This window comes from Macaca mulatta, chromosome X (genome assembly GCF_049350105.2).
Source record: "Macaca mulatta isolate MMU2019108-1 chromosome X, T2T-MMU8v2.0, whole genome shotgun sequence".
In the NCBI taxonomy this organism is placed as follows: domain Eukaryota; kingdom Metazoa; phylum Chordata; class Mammalia; order Primates; family Cercopithecidae; genus Macaca; species Macaca mulatta.
The window spans coordinates 18,752,780-18,775,171 of NC_133426.1; the positions used below are offsets into that span (position 1 = coordinate 18,752,780).

Genomic DNA, 22,392 nt, shown 5'->3' on the forward strand with positions numbered 1-22,392 from the left:
CGCCCAGGCTGGAGGGCAGTGGTGCAATCTTAAGCTCACTGCAACCTCCGTGTCCTGAGTTCAAGCAATTCTCCTGCCTCAGCCTCCTGAGTAGTTGGGATTACAAGTGCATGCCACCACGCCCAGCTAATTTTTGTATTTTTAGTAAAGACAGGGTTTCACCATGTTGTCCAGGCTGGTCTTGAACTCCCGACCTCCAGTGATCCACCTGTCTTGACCTCCCAAAGGTCTGGGATTACAGGTGTGAGCCACTGCGCCCGGCTTGATTCTGTGGTGCCTCTCTGTTCTAGATGCCAAATATTTTGAATATCACCCCAGACTATAAGCAGTAATTGCCTCAATCATGAAATACAACGGGGACTACAATCACACACAAGAGAATGTTTTTTTCTGACATCAATTACAACGTACCTGAAGATTTGCAGGGTCTTGGGCCACAAAGGTAGTTGTGTTGAAACTACTGGCATTTACTCTGATCACGGCCAGAGCCAAAGAAGGGGAGGTTAGACTTATGGTCTTGTTTGAAAAGTTCAGCTGTAGGCCAATGTCATCCACTACTTTCAGCAATCTGTAAAGAAAGGTGGGCAGTTTGTTTGTTTGTTTGTTTGTTTATTTAGAGACGGAGTCTCGCTCTGTTGCCAGGCTGGAGTACAGTGGCGTGATCTCGGCTCACTGCAACCTCTGCCTCCTGGGTTCAAGCAACTCTCCTACCTTAGCCTCCCGAGTAGCTGGGACTACAGATGCACACCACCACGCCTAGCTAATTTTTTGTATTTTAGTAGAGACGGGGTTTCACCATGTTGGCCAGGATGGTCTTGATCTCCTGACCTCGTGATCCGCCCGCCTCAGCCTCCCAAAGTGTTGGGTGCAGTGGCGCCATCTTGGCTCACTGCAACCTCCACCTCCTGAGTTCAAGCGATTCTCCTGCTTCAGCCTCCTGAGTAGCTGGGACTACAGACACGCATCACCACACCTGGCTAATTTTTGTATTTTTAATAGAGACAAGGTTTCACCATGTTAGCCAGGCTGGTCTCAAACCCCTGACCTCAAGCAATCTGCCCGCCTCAGCCTCCCAAAGTGCTGGGATTACAGGCGTGAGCCACAGTGCTCAGCCTCAAGGTTGGCAGTGTAGATTTGGCAGGCCTGCTCTGTCTCCTCATTCTAAGCAGAATATAGAGTAGCAACCTGAGAAACCATGATGTACCTGGTATTTGGGAGTAAAAGACTTGGTGATATTAATCATGTGAGCAGCATCTTTGTCTTTGGAGGGTCCCCTCTCACCACCACTTCAGTTTGCTAAGTCGTACCTTTGAGCCAGAGGGGCCAGCATGTCGGGCGGGGAATGAAGAAGTTTGCTGACTTGGTTTATCATTTCTCCTGCGAGGTTAGGCTCCAGGCTGCCAAAGGACAGAGCCTTCTCCATCTGTGACACTTGGTTCTCAAGATCAGAAATACTGCTGGTGTTGACGATGTCTGTATCAAAGAGCCAAATCGTGTTATGAACACACAATGGAAAACCCACTAATAAAGATAAACGTACACAGACCCTGTGATATGGCAAACTCACCCCTGGGTATTTGCCCCAGATAAATGAAAACATATGTCTTAGGAAGACTTGTTCATGAATGTTTACGGTGGCCTTTTTCATAATAGTCCCAAACTAGAAACAACCCAAATGCCCATCAACTGGAGAATGAATCAACAAACTGTGGTACCTCCATCCAGTGAAATATTATTCCATGATAAAAACGAATTAACTTTAAATACACGCAACAGCATGGGTGGATCTCCAATTTGCCAATGCATTATGTGAAGTGAAAGAAGCCAAACTCAAAAGGCCACATAGTGAGTCTCTTCATATGATATTCTAGAAAAATCCAAAAAACTGTAGGGAAAGAGATCAGTGGTAGCCAGGGGCTGGGGTGAGGGGCTAGGTTTTGACTTTGAAGGGACACAAGGGAACTTTGGGAGTAGTAGGGAAACTTATATATCTTGATTATGATAGTGGTTACATGACTGTGAGTGTTTCCACCTGCACAGAACTGCAAAAATTTGATTTAACCATAAAATTGGATACATTTTACTGTATGTAAATTATACTTCAATAAATCTAACTAAAAAATATAAAGCACATCAGTGTATTTAGTATATACTCATATAAGCACAAGTATGCTTGTATTTAATTTATATCATGTGTACAGGATTTTGTGTGGATTGCTGGAAGCTCTTTTGTGAAAAAGAGAATATTATGGGCCAGGCACAGTGACTCATGCCTGTAATCCCAGCACTTTGGGAGGCTGAGGCAGGTGGATCACCTGACGTCAGGAGTTCGAGACCAGCCTGGCCAACATGGGGGAACCCTGTCTCTACTAAAAATATTTTTAAAAGTAGCCAGGTGTGGTGGCATGTGCCTGTAGCCCCAGTTACTCGAGAGGCTGAGGCACGAGAATCGCTTGAACCCAGGAGGCAGAGGTTGCGGTGAGCCGAAATTGCGCCACTGCACTCCAGCCTGGGTGACAGAGTGAGACTCTCTCTCTCTCAAAAAAAAAAAAGAATATTATGAAATCCACAGCTGGACTATCACCTGTAAGTCTGATTTTTAATAGTGTTTTTAATAGGGAAACAATGATACAAACCTGTCTTTAACAACAGACAACTCTTAATTTCACCACTTAACATCCTATTATTTTACCTATTCCAGTCAAATCTTTATGCATGTGTATTTACACTATTATAAACATGGTGTGCAAACTATTTGTTGTTGGGCTATTTTCACCTCACATCAAGACTTGTAAATGCCCCCAAGTTTCTGTATATTTCTGTTTCTGTTCTAATGACTTACATGGTCGCATAATAGTCATTGTGTTAGAGTAGCATATCTTATTTAATCATTCCTGTCTTCTGGAACCATTAAGTTTATTCTAATTTTTAGCTCCTGGGTAACACCTCAATCTGTATCTTTTATGCATATGTCACTTTGCTTCTTGTTGCCCCAGGAATACACAGGCACCAGAGGCCACCTTGATAGTGTTTTGTGTAGCCTGTTAGGCTGAGTCTAAGGATCGTTGGGAATTAGCTTTGGGAAGGTGGGCATCTTAGGCCCAGGCTAATGAACTTCAATTTTACTTTATTCTTCATCAGTTATTTGGACCTTCCTTTGACTAGAGCCCCAATGATTTTCTAATTTGGTCGAAAATATTTATATTTATAAAAAATTATTGGCTGGGCACAGTGGTTCACACCTATAATCCCAACGCTTTTGGAGGTTGAGGTGGGAGGATCACTTGAGCCCAGGAGTTTAAAACCAGCCTAGGCAACATAGCAAGACCCCAAATAAGGGAAGGAAGGAAGGAAGGAAGAAGGAAGGAAGGAAGGAAGGAGGGAGGGAGGGAGGGAGGGAGGGAGGATATTGAAGAGAGAGCAGTGCAAATTTGAAGAAATATGAAGTCATTTAGCAGAAGCTCCTTATCTCCTGGTGATGCTAGCACCAGGGTGGAGGAGGTGGGTACCAAAATCAATCTAATGTCACCAAAAACTTGGCTTCCCCCATCCTCCAAATTCTAGAGGAAGACCTGCCTCTTACTCACAGAGCTGAAACTCCAGCATATCCAGATTTCTCTCAGCTTCTTTCCCTCTTGCCTTTCTCTCTGTACCACTAAGCCCACTTTGGACCCGGGAGCCCTTGGCGGTTTCCACAGCGTTCTCACGTACACCTTCATTCTCAGCCTCATGCAGTTAGTGTGATGATTTTGATCCTCACATAGAACAGGCAGAGGCAGGAGGAGCTTGTTCCAGATCACACTGTCTGCGAGGGCCCGTGCGGACCCAAGCCTGGGTCTTCACAATGTTTCTCCCCTCCTACCACTACCTTGGCTCAGTCCCAGCTCGGTCACTCCATGACTGACTGACTTTCAGACGTGCCAATTTTTTCTTTTGTCTTCTGTCTAAACTGAGCTGCAATGTTTAATAGATCAAAAGTTTACTCTTCAGGGTGTTGAAAACAGTGTCCCAACCACCTTTTGTAGGAGAAAGAAACCTAGAAAATCTCCAACTCTATCAAGTGAGATCTGTGCTTGCCCCTTAGAGCTATTTCTCCATTATCTTGGTCAAAACAATGGAACTCAGCCACAGCCAAGAAGCAAAGTGACAACTACATGAAAGATACCTGGGAGCTAAAAAGTAGAATAAACTTAATGGTTTCAGAAGAGAGGAATGATTAAATTAGATATGCCACCTCAACACAATGACTATTATGCAACCACGTAAGTCATTAGAACATTAGAATGCCTAAAGGAAAGCTCTAGAAATCAAGCGAACATCATACAAAGAAAGGCTCAACATGGTCTTATCACAGATGTCTTGACTGGCAGATTGGCCGCTGTTCAAGTGGCATCTTACATTTACCTGTCTGGACAGGAGGTGCGCTGGTAGTGATGACATTCGCAGGGGCAGACACGGTGGGAGAGGAAAATGAGGCTTTCACAGGAGGTGGGGTGCCGGAAACATGGGTTTGGGGCATAGGGGAAGAGATTGTTTCAGACTGTGGGGACATGTCAATGACAGGGCTGGAAGCTATGGGAGCTGAAGGCTGAGGTGAAAGGGGGTGAATCTCCCCTATTGGAGAGAGCACATTGTGGGTCACAGGTGAATAATCTGGGGGCTCAGCAAAAGAGGTAGCATTGGGGACCTGGGAAAGCACAGTGGCCCGAGGCACCACTGGGATGGATTGGCTGGAAGAAAATGGTGGGCCACGTGGATGGTCAGCAAGACAGACAATGGGATCCTGCAGGTCACTAAAGGAACAAATCAGAGAGATACATGTGAGACACGAATGAGCTACAGAGGGGCGAGTCTTTCCCCTCTGGCAATCATCTGACACCGTCAAGTTGACGTAGTTACATCAGGGACATGACACTTCCAGCCTCTGCCATTTCACACCCTCTGTGCACCTGCCACTAGCCCCCAGCCCCTGCCCACTTCTACCACCTACTTCCTGGAATGAGCAAGGAGAGATGCTCTTCTGTGACTCCCCAGTTCACTGCTGCTCTGTGGCTCTACGTCTCATGGTCACTCAATTGAGGGGATCTTCTCTGTGCTCCCGGGGGAGGGGAACTGTGAAATGCCTCGTGACCCAACTGGTTTTCATATACTAGGAATCTATCTTAATCAACTTTACACTGCTATAGCCTGGCATAGTGGTAGCTGACCCATGGTAACTGACCAAGAAATGTTGGTTGAATGAAAACAATGAATCAAGCTAGGGCAAAAGGGGTGGTCCCCAGCTTCTACATCAGCTATGTCTTCAAGGTTCCTTTAGCTCAGTGGTTCTTAACCTTGGCTGTGCATGAGAACTACCCAGAACATTGTTTTTTTTTTTTTTTTTTTTTGAGATGGAGTCTCACTCTTGTCACCCAGGCTGGGGTACAGTGGCATGATTTTGGCTCACTGCAACCTCTGCCTCCTGGGTTCAAGTGATTCTCTTGCCTCAGCCTCCCGAGTAGCTGGGACTACAGGCAACCGCCACCACGCCTGGCTACTTTTTGTATTTTTAGTAGAGATGGGGTTTCGCTGTGTTGGCCAAGCTGGTCTCGAACTCCTGACCTCCAGTGATCTGCCCACCTCGGCCTCCCAAAGTGCTGGGACTACAGGCGTGAACCACTGTGCCTGGGCCAGAACACTTTTTAAAACATATATGTATATAGATTTCTGTGGCCTACTCCTCTGTGTTTGATTCAGCTGGTCTTGGGATGGGGCATGTGTATTTTCTAAACTCTCTGGTGATTTTCCTGGGCATCAAAGGTGGAGAAGTCGTCACCTACTCTCTGGCACAAGATCTGTCAGTCTTGAGAGACCTCGGGAGGAACAACTAGAGGAGGAGCAACAAATTATTACCCAGGGAATATTTGCCCAGGGAAGCCTCTGATCGATCTAGTTTTAGATGGACACTTAGAACACCAATGAGAATGTGTTCTTAGAGCTTCTCTAGGGTGAGAAGAGGGAGGAATATTAGGTCAAGGGGCCTAAAGCAATTCACATCTATAAAAAGAAAAGCCTGCTTGGTCCAGTCTGGCTGGTCACTTGGCCATAGGCCTCCCTGCATCCCCTGAGGTTTGGGGCAGTGAGGATAAAGGGGTGTCAGACAGTCAGAAACGTCATGAGTCAAAAAGCCTAGACTTGGCCGGGCGCGGTGGCTCATGCCTGTAATCCCAGCACTTTGGGAGGCTGAAACGGGTGGATCACCTGAGGTCAGGAGTTCCAGACCAGCCTGGCTAACATGGCGAAACCCCGTCTCTACTAAAAATACAAAAATTAGCCAGGCGTGGTGGTGGGTGCCTATAATCCCAGCTACTCGAGAGGCTGAGGCAGGAGAATCGCTTGAACCCGGGTAGCGGAGGTTGCAGTGAGCCAAGATTGTACCACTGCACTCCAGCCTGGGTGAAAGAGTGAAACTCTGTCTCAGAAACAAACATACAAACAAACAAACAACCTTCACTTGGGCTCCAGCTCTCACTACTCCTGTGGACAATTTACCCAACATCTCTCAGACTCCATTCCCTAAGCTGTACACTGTAGCAACCCACCTGGCCAAGTTGGGGTAAAGGTGCTTTGCAAAGTGTACATTAAATTTTCTTCAGCTTATCTGGGAGCCTGCAGAAGGTAGACCCCCAACACAGGCTCCCATTCACTGGGCTCAACTGTGAAGAGGTTGCCTTCTACTCCTGTCACTTATGCTAGTCGGAGCCCTCCATCCACTGTGAGGCACACAGGGAAGTGGCAGAGCAGTGGTGGGCAATGCCAGCAGCACATCTGAACCCCTCAGAGCACCTTGGCACCAATGCCTGGGCTCCCACTCCAAACCAGCTGACCTGGAACCTCTGGCGGTGGGCGCAGGTGCCCATTTTAATGCACGTCATTTTAATGTGCTTCTTTACTGCGGTGTAGCCTGCATAAGGTGTACTAATCTTACATTTAGAGCTTGACGAATTTTATATATAATCACCACCTAGATCAAAACAGAGCATTTCCAGCACCCCAGAAGGCCACTTTGACACATCAGTATGTTTTAAAAATACCCCAGGTATTTCTAATGTACAGTTAAACTTAAGAACCAACATATTAGAAAGACCCTGAGTGGGCATCTAATTCTGACCCAGTGGTTCTCGAACTTGGCTGCGCATTAGAATCACCCCACCCAGGAGTTTTTAAAAACCAGGAAGCCCAGGCTGCATCCTAGACCAATCTCTAAGGGTGGGAGGCAGGCATCTGTGTATTTTAAAAATTCATTCATTCATTCATTCATTCATTCATTCATTCATTCATTCATTCAGAGACGGGGTCTTGCTTTATCACCCAGGCTGGAATGCAGTGACATGATCATGACTCACTGCAGCCTCTACTCCCCAGGCTCAAGTGATCCCTCCTGCCTCGGTCTCCCAAGTAGCTGGGACTACAGGTGTACATCACCCTGCCCAGCTAATTTTTAAAAATGTTTGTAGAGACAGGGTCTCACTATGTTGCCCTGGCTGGTTGTGAACTCCTGGCCTCAAGCAATCCTCCCACCTACGCCTCCCAAAGGGCTGAGATTATAGGCGTGAGCCACCATGCCCGGCTGCATTGATGTTTTTTAAAACACTCCAGAGGATTTCAACATGCGGCCAGGATTGAGAACCACTGGCACTGCTCTACAGTCTGTATATAGACCCTCGGTGCTCAAAGTGGGGTCCATGAACCAGCAACACTGGCTTCACCTGGAGAGCTTGTCAGAAATGTGGAGTCTCAGGCCCAGGCCTTACTGGATCGGAATCTGCATTTTAACAAGATCCTGAGTGATGGATGTGCACGGTGATCTTTGAGAAGTGCTGATCCAGTCCATTTCCTAATTTTACAGAGCTCTAACTCACTTCTTCATTTGACCTGAGACTCTGAAGGTTAAAAAGCATCTGCTCTTGAACACGGATACACAGCTAGTTAATGACTGAGCCCTAGCTGGACATCAGTTTCACATCCTGACCCCTTTTCTATTCCTGTTTCTTCTTCTTAACCACTCTCTGAATGGGCAGCCACTAGGGGTCAGTGGGGCTGCCTCAAAAGAGGGATGCTCTTCTGATCAGATCCCAATGCTTCCAGAAACTCTATCCCCCAAATGGGGCTCAATGCTCCTGCTTAATGAGGCATGTGAAGCTGAAAGGGGCATGTTACTCTTTACTTTTTATTGCAGAAAATGCTGCTACAAATCCTTAACTAAAGACTTTTACCTGTTCCTCAAGGCCCAATGTTTTAATATTAGTATATCTCAGAAATCTGGCCCACAAAGGGCAGACAGGCTACACTTAGCCTTCTCCTCCCATCTGAGAAGCTACACAGATTTTTTAAAAAGTCCTTTTTTTCCAAATACAATTTTTATCTGATTGTAGAAGAATATAGAAAATGCTGCAAAGTAAGAAATAAAAGAAAAAGTAAAAAAACAAAACAAAGCAAAACTCATAATGCCAGCAGGCAGGTCATTCATGGGGAATCACAGTGAACATTTTCATTCATGTCCTTCCTGTTTTTTTCTATGTATATTTCTACACACCTGTGGTCACATCATGTGTGACTTTCAGAGTCTTTTGCTATTTTGGAGCACCCATCTCCCATTTTCCCTCCATTGGAGCAATGATTTTAAGGCATCAATTCTCAACTCTCGTTGCACATTAGAATCGCCAGCAGGGCTTATATTTTTATTTATTTATTTATTTTTGAGACAGGGTATTGCTCTGTTGCCCAGGCTGGAGTGCCGAGGAATGAACATAGCTCACTGCAGCCTTGAGTTCCTGGGCTCAAGTGATTCTCCCACCTCAGACTACAGGCACGTGTCACGATGCCCAGCTTTTTTTTTTTTCCCCCCCAATTTTTAGTAGAAACGAGGTCTCGCCCAGGCTGATCTTGAACTTCTGAGTTCAAGCAGTTCTCCCACCTGGGCCTTCCAAAGTGCTGAGATTATAGGCGTGAGCTACTGTGCCTGGTGCAGAAGGGCCTTAATGCCTAAGCTATATCCTAGACCAATTAAATCAGAATCTCTGAGCCTGGTGACTGGGAATCAGTATTTTTTTTAACTTTTTATTGGAACTAATTTTAGGCTTACAGAAATACTATAAAAACAATACAAACAGTTCTGTATACCTCCCATGTAGCTTGGTCGCCCACTGTTAACATCTAACATCCAGATTAGACCCAAATGCCTATCAAAATTTAGTATATGACAAAGGTGACATCTCGGATCACTGGGGAAAAGATGAACTTTTTCATATTTAACTACATAAAATTGTTTCAAAATTTGCATGACAGAAAACATGATAAAGTCAAAAGACAACTAAAATACTGGGAGAAAATATTTGCAACATATACCATAGATATGCTTATAAAGAGCTAATATGCACAATATGTAAAGTACTGGTTTTTTTTTTTTGAGACAGAGTCTCGCACTTTCGCCCAGGCTGGAGTACAGTGATGCGACCTCGGCTCACTGCAAGCTATGCCTCCCAGGTTCACACCACTCTCCTGCCTCAGCCTCCTGAGTAGCTGGGACTATAGGCGCCTGCTGCCACGCCTGGCTAATTTTGTTTTTGTATTTTTAGTAGAGACGGGGTTTCACCAGGTTAGCCAGGATGGTCTCGATCTCCTGACCTCATGACCCACCCGCCTTGGCCTCCCAAAGTGCTGGGATTACAGGCGTGAACCACTGCGCCTGGCTAAAGTACTCTTAAATAATGGATCATATATCAATTAGAAAGACCATCCTGGCTAACCCGGTGAAACCCCGTCTCTACTACAAAATACAAAAACTAGCCCGGCCAGATGGCGGGTGCCTGTAGTCCCAGCTCCTCCAGAGGCTGAGGCAGGAGAATGGCGTAAACCCGGGAGGCGGAGTTTGCAGTGAGCTGAGATCCGGCCACTGCGCTCTAGCCTGGGTGACAGAGCGAGACTCCATCTCAAAAAAAAAAAAAAAAAGAAAAAGTACAGAAAAGACATGTACATGTAATTCACAAAAAGATACAAAATGGCCCCCAAGTATATGAAAAAAAGTTCAGACTCTGCCTTAGTAAGAGAAATGTTGATTAAAGTAACACTGAGATACCATTTCTCACGTATCAGACTGTCAAACGTATTTTTTAAATGACAAAACATTTAGTTGGTGAGCCTTGGGAGTCAGTGTTTTTAATGCTCCTCAGGTGGTTCTAATGTGCAGCTAAGATTTCAAACCACTGGTTTAAGGCAACCGTCCAAGTGGAAATTTACTTCATGCTGCAGAGAACTGCATTTTCCCTGAAACTGAAAGCCTTCTTTACTCCCCAAATTCTAAAACTCCTGAGCTAGCATGGTGATTTTTTCTTTTTTTTTAAAGAGAAGGGTCAGTATGTTTGTTACATACCACTGAAGCTTTTCCAACTCTTCTGGGGAGGAAGGGCAGGGTGTCCTGACAGAACAGCAGCAGTGTTCTAGGGGAGACAAAAGGAAAAGGAACAAGAAAAATGCACGGTCAAGAACAAAGCAAGGTGGCAGCTCAGAACCATTAAGTATCATGGTTCCTACACTGCCTGCATTTAAAAGAGCAATTGTCTAAAACAGGTGGTAAAATAGATTGGACGCCGTTATATTGACAATTATATACTGTATACATAGTAGTGCTCAAAAATATTTATTGATTTTTTGGGGGGTTATATGCATGCCATACTAATCACTCTTCAGTAACTCCTAAGAGGAATTCACAAGTAAACACATCTTAGAGGACAGGATGTTAAGTGAAATAAGCCAGGTACAGAAAGACAAATACCGCATGATCTCACTCAGATGTGGAATCTAAAAAGTCAAACTCATAGAAACAAAGAGTGAAATGCTGTTTACTGGGGGGTCAGAGGTGGAGGGATTGGGGAGATATTGGACAAAGGACACAAAATTTCAGTTAGGCAGGAGGAATAAAAGAGATCTATTGTACAACATGATGACTACAGTTAATAAGAATGTGTTGTATGCTTGAAAAGAGAGATCTTAAATGTTCTTACCACAAAAAATGATAGGTATGTGAGGTAATGCAAATGTTAAATAGTTGATATAGCCATTTCGCGATGTATAGCAAAACATCACATTGTACACCACAAATATGTAAAATTTTTGCTTGTCAATTAAAAAAGTGGACATATCCCAGTAGCAATCCATTGAACACTCCAAAAAGAATTCTCCTTCTCAGCAGGGTTTATCATATTATCAAATAAGACATATTAAAACTTTATTAGCGGGAAGGGAGAGCATTAGGACAAACACCTAATGCATGTGGGGCTTAAAACCTAGGTGACGGGTTGATGGGTGCAGCAAACCACCATGGCACATGTATACCTATGTAACAAACCTGCACGTTCTGCACATGTATCACAAAACTTAAAGTAAAATAAAATAAAATAAAAAACTTTATTAGCAAGCAGGAAAAATAACCTTCTAGGGCTCTTTAAAAATTGCCCAATGGACAGGCATGGTGGCTCATGCCTGTCATCCCAGCACTTTGGGAGGTCAAGGCAGGAGGATCACTTGAGCCAAGGAGTTCAAGAACAACCTGGGCAACATAAGGAGACTTCATCTCTATTAAAAATGTTAAAATTAGTTGGGTGTGGTGGTGCATGCCTGTAGTCCCAGCTACTCAGGAGGCTAAGGTAGGAGGATCACCTGAATCTGGGAAGTAGAGGCTGCAGTGAGCTATGATTGTGTAACTGAGCCTGGTGACAGACTGAGACCCTGCCTCAAAAAAAAAAAAAAAAAAAAAAAAAAAAAGAGAAATTGCACAAGGACAAAGGAGTCAAAACAGAAAGCTGTAACATATGTAAATTTATTAATTACATTTTCAATTAGAAAAATAACACATTAAAAGCCACATGAAGATTAATGCAGCAATAATAGCAATAATAGACAACTTACCCATCGGTCGAATCTTTACTCTTTCCAAAGCAGCTATTACAGCACATGCATTCATTGTATTATTCAGTTTTATTGTGAATGTACAATTTAATGTGCTGTAAAGAGAAATATACATAACCAGAATGTTACTGAATGGGAAACCTACCTACATGTTTGTAATTGCTTTTGCAAACTTAGAGTGAGGAAAGGGGACACTGATACTGTTAACTTGTGATGTCACCCCAATAAGCTTGTAAGTACCCATTTACCACGGTCTGAATTTTACCCAAAAAGACTTTATATTAAGAGACATTTATGGAGGTTCACATTCACAGATGTTGCAAACCAGAAACTCTCTGACCACACACAGGTGCTGGCTCATTTTGCCTGCCTACACAATGAACAGGCAGGGGTGAAACTTGGTTGCAGAGACAAGCAGGCACCTTGACACCTTTAATCTCACCCCCCAAACACTAGCTGGCCACTTGCCTGGTGTCTATAAACGTCTGAGTTTCCATCATGGGAGGCCTTTCACATGACAGTCTAGATGAACATCAAGATCTTTTTTTGTTTTAGACAGAGTCGCGCCCTGTTGCCCAGGTTGGAGTGCAGTGGCGTGATCTTAGCTCACCGCAACCTCCCTGCCTTCCAGGTTCAAGTGATTCTCCTCCCTCAGCCTCCTGAGTAGCTGGGATTACAGCCGTGCATCACCACACCACACTAATTTTTGTGTTTTCATTAGAGATGGGGTTTTGCCATGTTGGCCAGGCTAGTCTCAAACTCCTGACCTCAGGTGATCTGCCCACCTCGGTCTCCCAAAGTGCTGGGATTACAAGCGTGAGCCATTGCACCCAGCCACATCAGGATCTTTCAAATCCAAAATCTTTCTGGGGCCAGGTGTGATGGCTCACACCTGTAATCCCAGCACTTTGGGAGGCCGAGGTGGGCGGATCACTTGAGTCCAGGATTTTGAGACCAGCCTGGCCAACATGCTGAAAACCTGTCTCTACTAAAAATATAAAAATTAGCCAGGTGTGGTGGCGGGTGCCTGTAATCCTAGCTACTCAGGAGGCTGGGGCAGGGAGAATCATTTGAACCTGGGAGGTGGAGGTTGCAGTGAGCCGATATTGTGCCACTGCACTCCAGTCAGGGCAACAGAGCGAGACTCTGTCTAAAAAATAAAAAATAAAAATAAAATAAAATAAAATTCTGGAAATTCTATCTAGATTATCAGATAGCTAAGAATTGAAGACATTCTCTCTGTTTCTTTCTACTTTAGCCTTGGTTTAGGTGAAAGAAAATTAATGTTGCAATAATGAAAAACAGGTCAGTGAAATGAACGAAATATGTACAGTGGATAGGGAATACAATTTCACAGAAGACTTGCCCTTATTTGTACCAATGAATAGTTTAATGAGTAGAAACTCTCATTTTCTAGGACTTTGACTGTCACAGAAGGCTCGGGGTTCAGATAGTGAGAATATTGCCCTATAAGCCATCGGTTTACACAGCCAAGATAGCCAATGGACACGATTCAAAATGATAATCTGTGCAACCCCAAATAATTGTTGGACAACCTCTGATTCACCCCTGCCTGCATGTGCTTCTTAATTTGTTCTTTTCCCTTTCTTTTTAAAACTTTTTTTCAGACAAAGTCTCACTCTGTCACCCATGCTGGAGTGCAATGGTGCAATCTTGGCTCACTGAAACCTCTGCCTCCCAGGCTTACGTGATTTTTGTGTCTCAGCCTCCTGAGTAGCTGGGATTACAGGCGCCCGCCACCATGCCTGGCTAATTTTTGTATTTTTAGTAGAGATGAGGTTTCGCCATGTTGGCCAGGTTGTTCTCGAACCCCTGACCTCAAGTAATCTGCCCACCTCAGCCTCCCAAAGTGCTGGGATTACAGGCGTGAGCCACCACACCCAGCCATGTTCTTTTCTCTTTCTTTCCAATCTTTTCCTTCCTCCTCTTTCCTTCTTTTCCCAAGCTCCATGTTATATTCCCTCTTTTTGGTCTGGCCTTCACCCTGCCTGGACCACTGGGAGCCATTTCTTGGTTATATTGGTGGCCCTCGGGGCTAAGGACACTGATGACCCTTAGCCTTGTGGAACCAGAGGTAAATGGCCCGATACTACACATCTCTCTGTGCTTGGAAAGAAATGAGAAGACAGATATGACAGAGTGATCAGTGTTTGGAAAAATAAAAATATTTAAATCCAAAATGTCATTAATATGTATTTATTTTAGAGGACCCCCTTTGCATTTGCAATTTAACTAAGACTCCTTAATACTTTATTTCTCATAAATGGAGAAATGATATTTATGAAAGTATTAAAAATGACTGACCTTTGGGCCTCTGCTGTAGCACACATTATAAAATAAGTCTGAAACAAAACAAAAAACATGTATAGACATATATGTTACTTTGGGCAGTTGGAAATATCAGAAAAGAAGACCCAAGGCTAATCAAAGAATTTTAGAATCATGAGAGCCCTTAGGGATTGTCCATTTAACATTCCTATCAGATTCCCGGCATATCATCAACGCTTTTCAGGCCATACAATCTCCGTGAGGTCACTGTTACACAAGGAAGCTCATTTTCCTGGAGTTTATATTTTAAGAAACTCTTGGTGTTACATGAAGGAAAATCTACCTCCTTGTAATGTCTACCCATTACTTCCAGTTCTGATTTTTGGAATAAAAAAACTAGTCCATTCATTCTCTTACACAACAAATTTGGAAGAATTTGAATACATATCTCCCAGGAATGCAGAACCCTATGCTTTCCCCCAAATCATAACAATAATTTTAAACAAGCTACAGGGTGCACTATGATTACCTCACTTAGGGTTTGCAGGGTTTTGTTGAGCTCTGAGCGTCTGTAACAAAATGAGAGAAATTGACATTAAGGAGATCATTAGTGATATTAAATTCAAAACATGTTAGATTTTAGCAATTAAATCAAGCACATGGTATACGTTGCTTACGGTGTTCACTTTGAAGAAACAGAGAGTATAAGAGAGTCCTATGTGGCAAGAAAATAAATTATTTATATGACAAGGGAAACCAACCAGACGGGAGCTATGTCAGTTCTAGCCAAAAGTGAGATATAAATTATGATTGGACAATTTTGTTATTCATGAGGCTACTACAACCTCAGGCAGTTTCTTCTGGCAGAGGGTCAGAGGGAAAGCTGGCCCCAGGCAAAAATTTCTGAGAGGGGCAGGCCACTTACCCTGGGGACCCTGTGCCTCTGATTTCTTCCTCACCCTGTCTCCCACTGACCTGGTCCTGCCCTCTCTGGCCCTCTCCAACGCTGCCTTCCCTTCCTCACAACTCCCCCTTAGGAAATTCTCTCATTCCTCTCCTCCAATCGCACTCCAACCACGCTTTCATTTCTTCAAAGTGGCAGAGCTTCACATGAAGTTGGGATGAGAGGAATCTAGTAAAAGAATTCACTCAAAGGCGGTAGTTCTCAAACAGGGATGAATTCTTTAACTAGATTCCCGAGTAGCTGGGATTACAGGCGCCCGCCACCATGCCCAGCTAATTTTTGTATTTTTAGTAGAGATGGGGTTTCACCATATTTGCCAGGCTGGTCTTGAACTCCTGACTTCAGGTGATCCACCTGCCTTGGCCTCCCAAAGTGCTGGGATTACAGGGGTGAGCCACTGCACCTGGGCAAGGGGCATCTGTTTGTAATGCATTTCTCATTGTCTGTGCTTGTCCTTGTAAGCCTGGGTCTACTTAACAAAGACTTTTCTCTGACTTATGAATCACTGATGCTTCATGAAAGCATCAACAAATCATATATTTGGAGTCCCACCTTGGACTCCTCTTTCAACCATGCTGGATACCAAATCATTAAAACTCAAATGCTAATTCAAATGAAGCTGTTATATAACTTCAGAGCATCAACGATCCTCATGGGGATAATAGTTGATGTGATTATGGTTAATCTGCAAGGAAGTTAAGAATCAGTTGGCTCTATAACCTTTGGGCTGGTCTCTTTCCCATTCTCAGTTTTCAATAGCAAATATGACTCAAAAAGTATCCTTCCGTAGTTGATGTCTGAAGTTTCAAATCCAACGGCAGATTACTCACTTTAATTCACTTAGAGACAGGACTCCAGTTAAGGTGCCATTTGTTATATGTTGATTCTGTTAGAAGCACAAAATCATTAAGAATATAACAAACACTGTTTTTTCACTCTCTAACAATAAGTTGTTCTTCAGTTTTATCAGCCACTCAAATAACTATACCCCAAAGACTGAATCCTAAATGCAAGGAACATTGTCTATCTAATGATCAAGTTGCAGTTTTATAAAAAAGGGAGGGCAAAAAGTGGTTCTCAAAAGTTAATCCGTATTGGCTGAGCCTGTTTTTGTTTTATGTTTTCTTTAAAAAATATTCTAAGTCAGCAACTCTGATGTGCTGATTTCTGTCTTTCTTCATTTCAAGAGTTCCCCTCAAAGAACACTATTAACACTGTTGTCACAAAAGGTCCTGGATCTAAGTTAACAGACCCCAATGTAAAAAGGAAAACTTGATAGCAGCCATCGCTGTATTTCTAGTAACCAGTTCATTGCCTGGCACATAGTAGGTACTCAGAAATAGTCATTGAATGAATGAACCACATTTGGCTGGGATCCTCTGAACCAATCTAGGGTTTGGGAAGGTTGATACCACTGCATCAGAATCCCCCATGGGGCGAAGAGAATCACATTCACAATATTATTCTTAGATTCAATACATATATTTCTTGTTGCTAGGAGTTTCTAATATAATTTAAAATTTTAACTGGCAGTAGAACTGCATCATCTTAACATTCTTATTCAGCAGCAAGCCTATTGAAAACTAAAATATAGTTATTAACAAAATACCATGATTATTATGAATTAAAGCCCTCTCTATAAAGCTAGGGACTCAATTAACATATTTTATTTAAATTTGGTCATAACAATAAATATACCAAATATCACAAATAATCTGAACCTCAAACAAATGTTTAAATACATGTGAATTTGCCTTTTAAGATTGCAGTAAGAAAAATCTTTAAAACTTACCTGGGGAATGGTGCTTTCTCTATCATATTGAAACATGATCTCACCTCTAAAAAATGCTAAAAATAAAATTTCAAAAAGATATTTGAGACTTGTATCTTCATAGCTTGAGGATTAATACCACATACAAAAAGATTATCAAATTATAAGGTTTCATCAAATTGTTTTTATTCACACTCTGTCAGTAAGTTACTCAAATATTATCAACGTAATTTTCAGAAAATATGAACTGTAAATTTTATGTGGGAATTCAGAAAGAGAAAACTTGCCCCCTTGTTAAGAAATTTTATTCCTGGGGCCTTTGACTCTATCTGGAAACAAATAAAATAGAGACTCCTAAACAGAAAGACATGGTGTGCACTTCATAATCTATATGCAGGGGTGTCCAATCTTTTGGCTTCCCTGGGCCACATTGAAAGAAGAATTGTCTTGGGCCACATATAAAATACACTAACGACGACAACTGATGAGCTAAAAAAAAAAAAAAAAAAAAAAAAAAAAAAGGCCATGCATAAATCTCATAATGTTTTATGAAAGTTTACGAGTTTGTGTTGGGCCACATTCAAAGCTGTCCTGGGCCCCATGTGGCCCATGGGCCGCGGTTGAACAAGCTTGATCTATAGGAACCCCAAACTGGCCTTGTGAGCAATAGGGCAAAGGATATCACATAAACTAGAGCCAGAGCTCAGCCAATGTTTTTGGTGATTGAGCAAGTAGTCAATATTTGAGGGTTTGCAGGCCATATGGTCTATGTTATAACTACCCAACTCTGCCATTGTAGCGTGAAAGCAGCCATAGACAATACATAAATGAACAGGCATGGGCTGTGTTCCAATAAAACTTTATTTACAAAAACAGGCCATATTTGGACTATGGCTGATAGTTTGCCAACCCCTGAGCTAGAAGGCCTCCTCTTCTCATCATCTTTTATTGTACCCCAAAGTACAACAACTGATTCCTGCTTAAAAATGGCCAAGAAAGCACTAGACCAGTGTTTGACATGATCTATTTCAGCAACTCTTCTACTGAGAACCTCAGTTTCCACATATCGATACTGAAATTTCAATTCATACAGTATGTAATTATTAAAAGATATTTGATATCTGCATAGAATTACTTATCCATTTTTTTAAATCTTAGCTTTTAAATGATTATTTAAATTGTGTGTTTGTGTACGTGTGTGCCAACACCCACAACATCTCTGCCTCACATTCTTATTGAATGAATGTTGAGTTTCATAAACGTGCCGGGAGCACAGTGGTAGCAGAGCAACCAGGAAGCCACCACCTTCTGACTGTCAGCCTGACTCTTGGTCAGCTCCCATTTTCTTCGTCAGCCTCCATTTTCCTTAATGAACCCAGATTGGAACCTGCAAGAAGTGAAGGTTTCTAGTTTCTGGCAGGGTACCATGGGGTTTCTGGTGCCAAAAACCCTGATGAGGTTGTTTTCACCGACACTAAAACCAATGGTCAATTCGGTCCCTTAATTGGGGAAAACATTACTCCAACCAGCTTTCTGGCATCTGCTATTCAAGATGACCAGTTTTTTTTTTTAAACTACATGTTCAATTTTCAAACAGTTATCAAACATCATGTAGACACAACACTGAACTAGACATTAGTCACCAGCCCAAAACATAAATGAAGCACAAAAATAATGACATTATGGGGAATTCGGTAAACGGAAGACTCAGAGAGTAGGGAGAGAAGGAGGAGGAAAAGAGAAGAGGGTTATACGATATACGAAAATGAAATGTATCCAACACTTTGTTTTCTTTAATCAAAACCAGCTAATATTTTCCTCCTATATTCTACCTAGAATGTAGTATCAGCAGAAAAATAAGCAAATCTTGTATTCACACAATAGAAAGTGTTTATGAAACATTTTTTTAATAGGATGTTTTCTTGTTTTCTAATTTATCCAACCTTATTTTACTTGAAATTGTTACCTATGTTTTTCACACAAATTATTAAACTGTTAAAAGGAATGGAATAAAGAAAACATTCCTGTAATGATTGCTTATTACTATAATCACAATAAGACTTTCATATCATAAAATACCTAGTTAACTTCCTCTTCTCACTTCTCATGATCTCTGGCCAATTCTGACCTGCCACACCATATTTTTCTGTTTTTCATATTTGTTTTCATTGGTTTTAACAAGAAAGGGAGCCCAGGGAGCCAAACCAAGGTGAGAAAAGTTGTTGTTTTATTCCGTCTGGCCCATGGCAGAAGGGAAAATATTCCCATTTCAAAAATAGCATGTTCTCAAGAGATTTCCATCTCAATTTTTAAAAATAGCAAATGGTCTTAGTTAGAGATGGCAAAATACACTATGGACACTGCTGGAATTAGCATCCACTTAAACTAGGTGTACATGAGTTTTCAACATTCAACAGGCTGATCTGTTTATTCTTAGCAAGACGTTATCCTGTTTCTAAGCTCTAATACTTAAGGCCCTATGGAAAAGCTTGACAGATTTCTATATAAGAAGTGACTTTCAATAATTATTAATGTCTTTATTAATTATGTTCATGAATTAATTCTAAGGGTATTAGTTATGGATTTAAAACTATAATGAAAAATATTTATTATAGAGCTTTATGTCTCATATTAAGGAAGTTAATCCATCTTCTCACTAGGCAACGGGAAGATAATTTCAGCCAGATATAAAATTTGTTTTGTTTTTATTAGGGACTCCTAGTAGCCAGGTGGCATGAAAAGAAGCAGATCCAAGAGGCACATACCACATACTCAAAAGAAAAGAAAGCAAACCATTTATCTCTATGGAGGAAATTTATCTGGTAATGTATAATGTACACAAGAACTAACCTGAGTCATTGCAAATAGATGACAAATTGCAGATATTTCTCTGGAGTTTGACGCCTGCAAAGAAAACACAACCCAGCCGGTTAAGCATGTCAATGCCTGTGTTTATGTGCTGCAATGTCAAGAGAATTCATAAATGTAGGCATCAAATGTGGACCAGCAATATTATAAGCTGGATTTAATTGGCTGGATGAATTCCACAAAGACTAAAGAAATGAGTTTTCATTTGTTGGTTGGTCAGCTATGGAACTTAATTCTTTACTAATCTTTAGTATGTCAATATCTGACCCTCAACTCCTCCCTAAAATTTTTGTCTCCTTCCCAATTAATCCCTCTCCTGTTCAGTATAAACAGAGCACCATGAACACAAACCAAGTAGAGACTTTAAATGGATGGCCCTTAATCATAGATCCTCCTTCTTTTCCTAGGTAGGAGAGTCTATGAACACTCTAATGTTAATCCTAGCTCTTTATGCAAATGTATGTATGAAATAACATTAATGTCATAATATTGTTTCATGGGCAAATCTACAAAATTCAAAACATATTTGCTGAGCATTAACCATATTCTACAGGCTTTGGGAGTTTCCAGATATAGATCCTGCCCTCAAGGAGCTTACAATCTAGTGGATGATATTAGCCAGTAAATAAAAGCATTTTTAAATTTATGTATTAGTGAGGGCAAAATGGAGTGATGACCAGGACAACAGACCACACAGGCATACAAAGGAGACAGAGATGACTGGGAGATAAAATGAGCATCAGAACCAAAACTTTATACGTATTAACCTGAGAAACACTTTCTCCTTTGGTGAGAGGAGAAGTATATCTCTTCTTCAATTTGAAAAGAACTCAAGGTTTACTTCTCTAAAAAGCCTTCCTTTATTAATTGCATCCTTTTGGCAAAGCATCAGAGATCCATAGTATACGGGAGGAGCAAATGCTGATAATGTATTAAACCAACTGCCAAGGGAAAAACTTGTTATATTAAGAAATATTTATGTCTCCTTGTTAGGTCTTGTTTGGTCAGAATTATGTATGCAATGCCCAATTGCTAGTTTCTTTCCATTGCACATTAGGAATCCTTAGTTCATTTCTATGAGAAAACTAGTTTGGGTACAAATTAAAATTATAATTTGAGTTAGTGCATGTGATATGGTTTCTACTAGTGTGATTTATTGATATATAGGCATCATGCTTTAGCGAAGACGCCTATAGCTATGAGTTTTGATTTTGTGAGCAAATTAAATTTAGGTACCCCAAATTACCAGATCTGTAGATTTTTATATTGTTCCAAAGCAGTGTTACCCACACCAAAAGAGAAAGATTTCATTTCTTCTTCTGTCTATAAGCAAATATACTTGCTTATAGATAGAACTCACTGTAACATATATACTATGCAAATATAGAATGTATAGATTCTATAATGGGTAGTTATGCTTTAAATTTCCTTTAAACCATTGCTGTATTACTTACTAAACTTTTCATTCGATCATCTATCTTTTTCTAAATTTTAGCTGCACCTCCATTTCCAGTGATGTGTGTCTTCTTGCTGCTCATTCATACTGATAATTTGTTTTTCCTATTGCTAGGGTTCTCATCTGTAATCTCCTTTATGTACATGGCCACAGGTCATTCCTTAAATCATGAGTGAGAAAACTTTCTAAAGGGTCAGATAGTAAATATTTAAGCTTTGTGGTCGTATGGTCTCTGTTGCAACTACTCATGTTTTATGCAGCAGAAAAATAGCTATAGAGAATATGTAAGCAAAGGGGCATAGTAGTGTTCCAATAAAACTTTATTCACAAAAACAGGCAGTGAGCCCGATTTGGCCCATTGGTGATAGTTTGCCAACCCCTACTTGAAATCAAGCCTTTGTCAAGCATGTCTTGTGTGTGTAGTCTTGTATCAGAAACTTAAAAAGTACACATTTTCTTGGATTTAAAAAGAATTTGGCCAGGTACAGTGACTCAGGCCTGTAATCTTAGCACTCTGGGAGGCTGAGGCAGGCAGATCACTTGAGCCCAGGAGTTTGAGACCAGCCCGGGCAATGTGGCAAAATCCTGTTTCTACAAAAAATACAAAAATTAACAGGGCTTGATGGCACAACTCAGGAGGCGGAGGTGGGAGGATCGCCTGAGCCAAGGAGGTTGAGGCTGCAGTGAGCTATGATTGTGCCACTGCACTGTAGCCTGGGCCACTGAGTGAGACCTTGTCTCAGGAAAAACAAAATTTGAGGTTCATTCCTCTAACTTTTTCATTAATTGCATCTCCCTCTACTCCTATGCCTCTTAACCATGTCAGTAATACTTGTATAATCATTGCCTTTATCTGCATGCATGTTCATGTTAGTTATCTATTTGTTTGCCTTGTCTCCACCCATAGACTAGAAGATTCTTGAGGGTGGGCTCTGTGTCTGATCATTATTATATAGCCCCAAACACCTAGAACAATTTCAGGTACCCAGTGCATACACATCTATTCATTAAGATCAGATTTTATCTTGAAAAGATTGGAAAAAAGAGAAAGAAATTATAAACACCAGCCATTTGTTTAATTTTACTTTAGTTATAAAA

General features: G+C 41.7%; 1 protein-coding gene and 1 long non-coding RNA gene across 6 annotated transcripts in view; one reads left to right on the forward strand and one right to left on the reverse strand.

Annotated features, from left to right (window-relative positions):
• LOC106995167 (uncharacterized) overlaps positions 1-22,392 on the forward strand; it is a 65,650-nt gene that overhangs the window by 25,343 nt on the left and 17,915 nt on the right. The gene's annotated exons all lie outside the window — the stretch shown is intronic.
• ADGRG2 (adhesion G protein-coupled receptor G2) overlaps positions 1-22,392 on the reverse strand; it is a 134,111-nt gene that overhangs the window by 20,497 nt on the left and 91,222 nt on the right. For all 5 annotated transcript variants that reach the window (XM_077989612.1, XM_028842106.2, XM_028842108.2 and 2 more), the window contains 10 exons: positions 19,821-19,874; positions 16,992-17,047; positions 16,030-16,085; positions 14,765-14,804; positions 14,272-14,309; positions 11,947-12,041; positions 10,412-10,478; positions 4,405-4,793; positions 1,308-1,473; positions 412-568 (listed from right to left, as the gene is read on the reverse strand). In XM_077989612.1, coding sequence (XP_077845738.1) covers positions 412-568; positions 1,308-1,473; positions 4,405-4,793; positions 10,412-10,478; positions 11,947-12,041; positions 14,272-14,309; positions 14,765-14,804; positions 16,030-16,085; positions 16,992-17,047; positions 19,821-19,874 — 1,118 coding nt within the window. The remainder of the gene's footprint in view (positions 1-411; positions 569-1,307; positions 1,474-4,404; positions 4,794-10,411; positions 10,479-11,946; positions 12,042-14,271; positions 14,310-14,764; positions 14,805-16,029; positions 16,086-16,991; positions 17,048-19,820; positions 19,875-22,392) is intronic.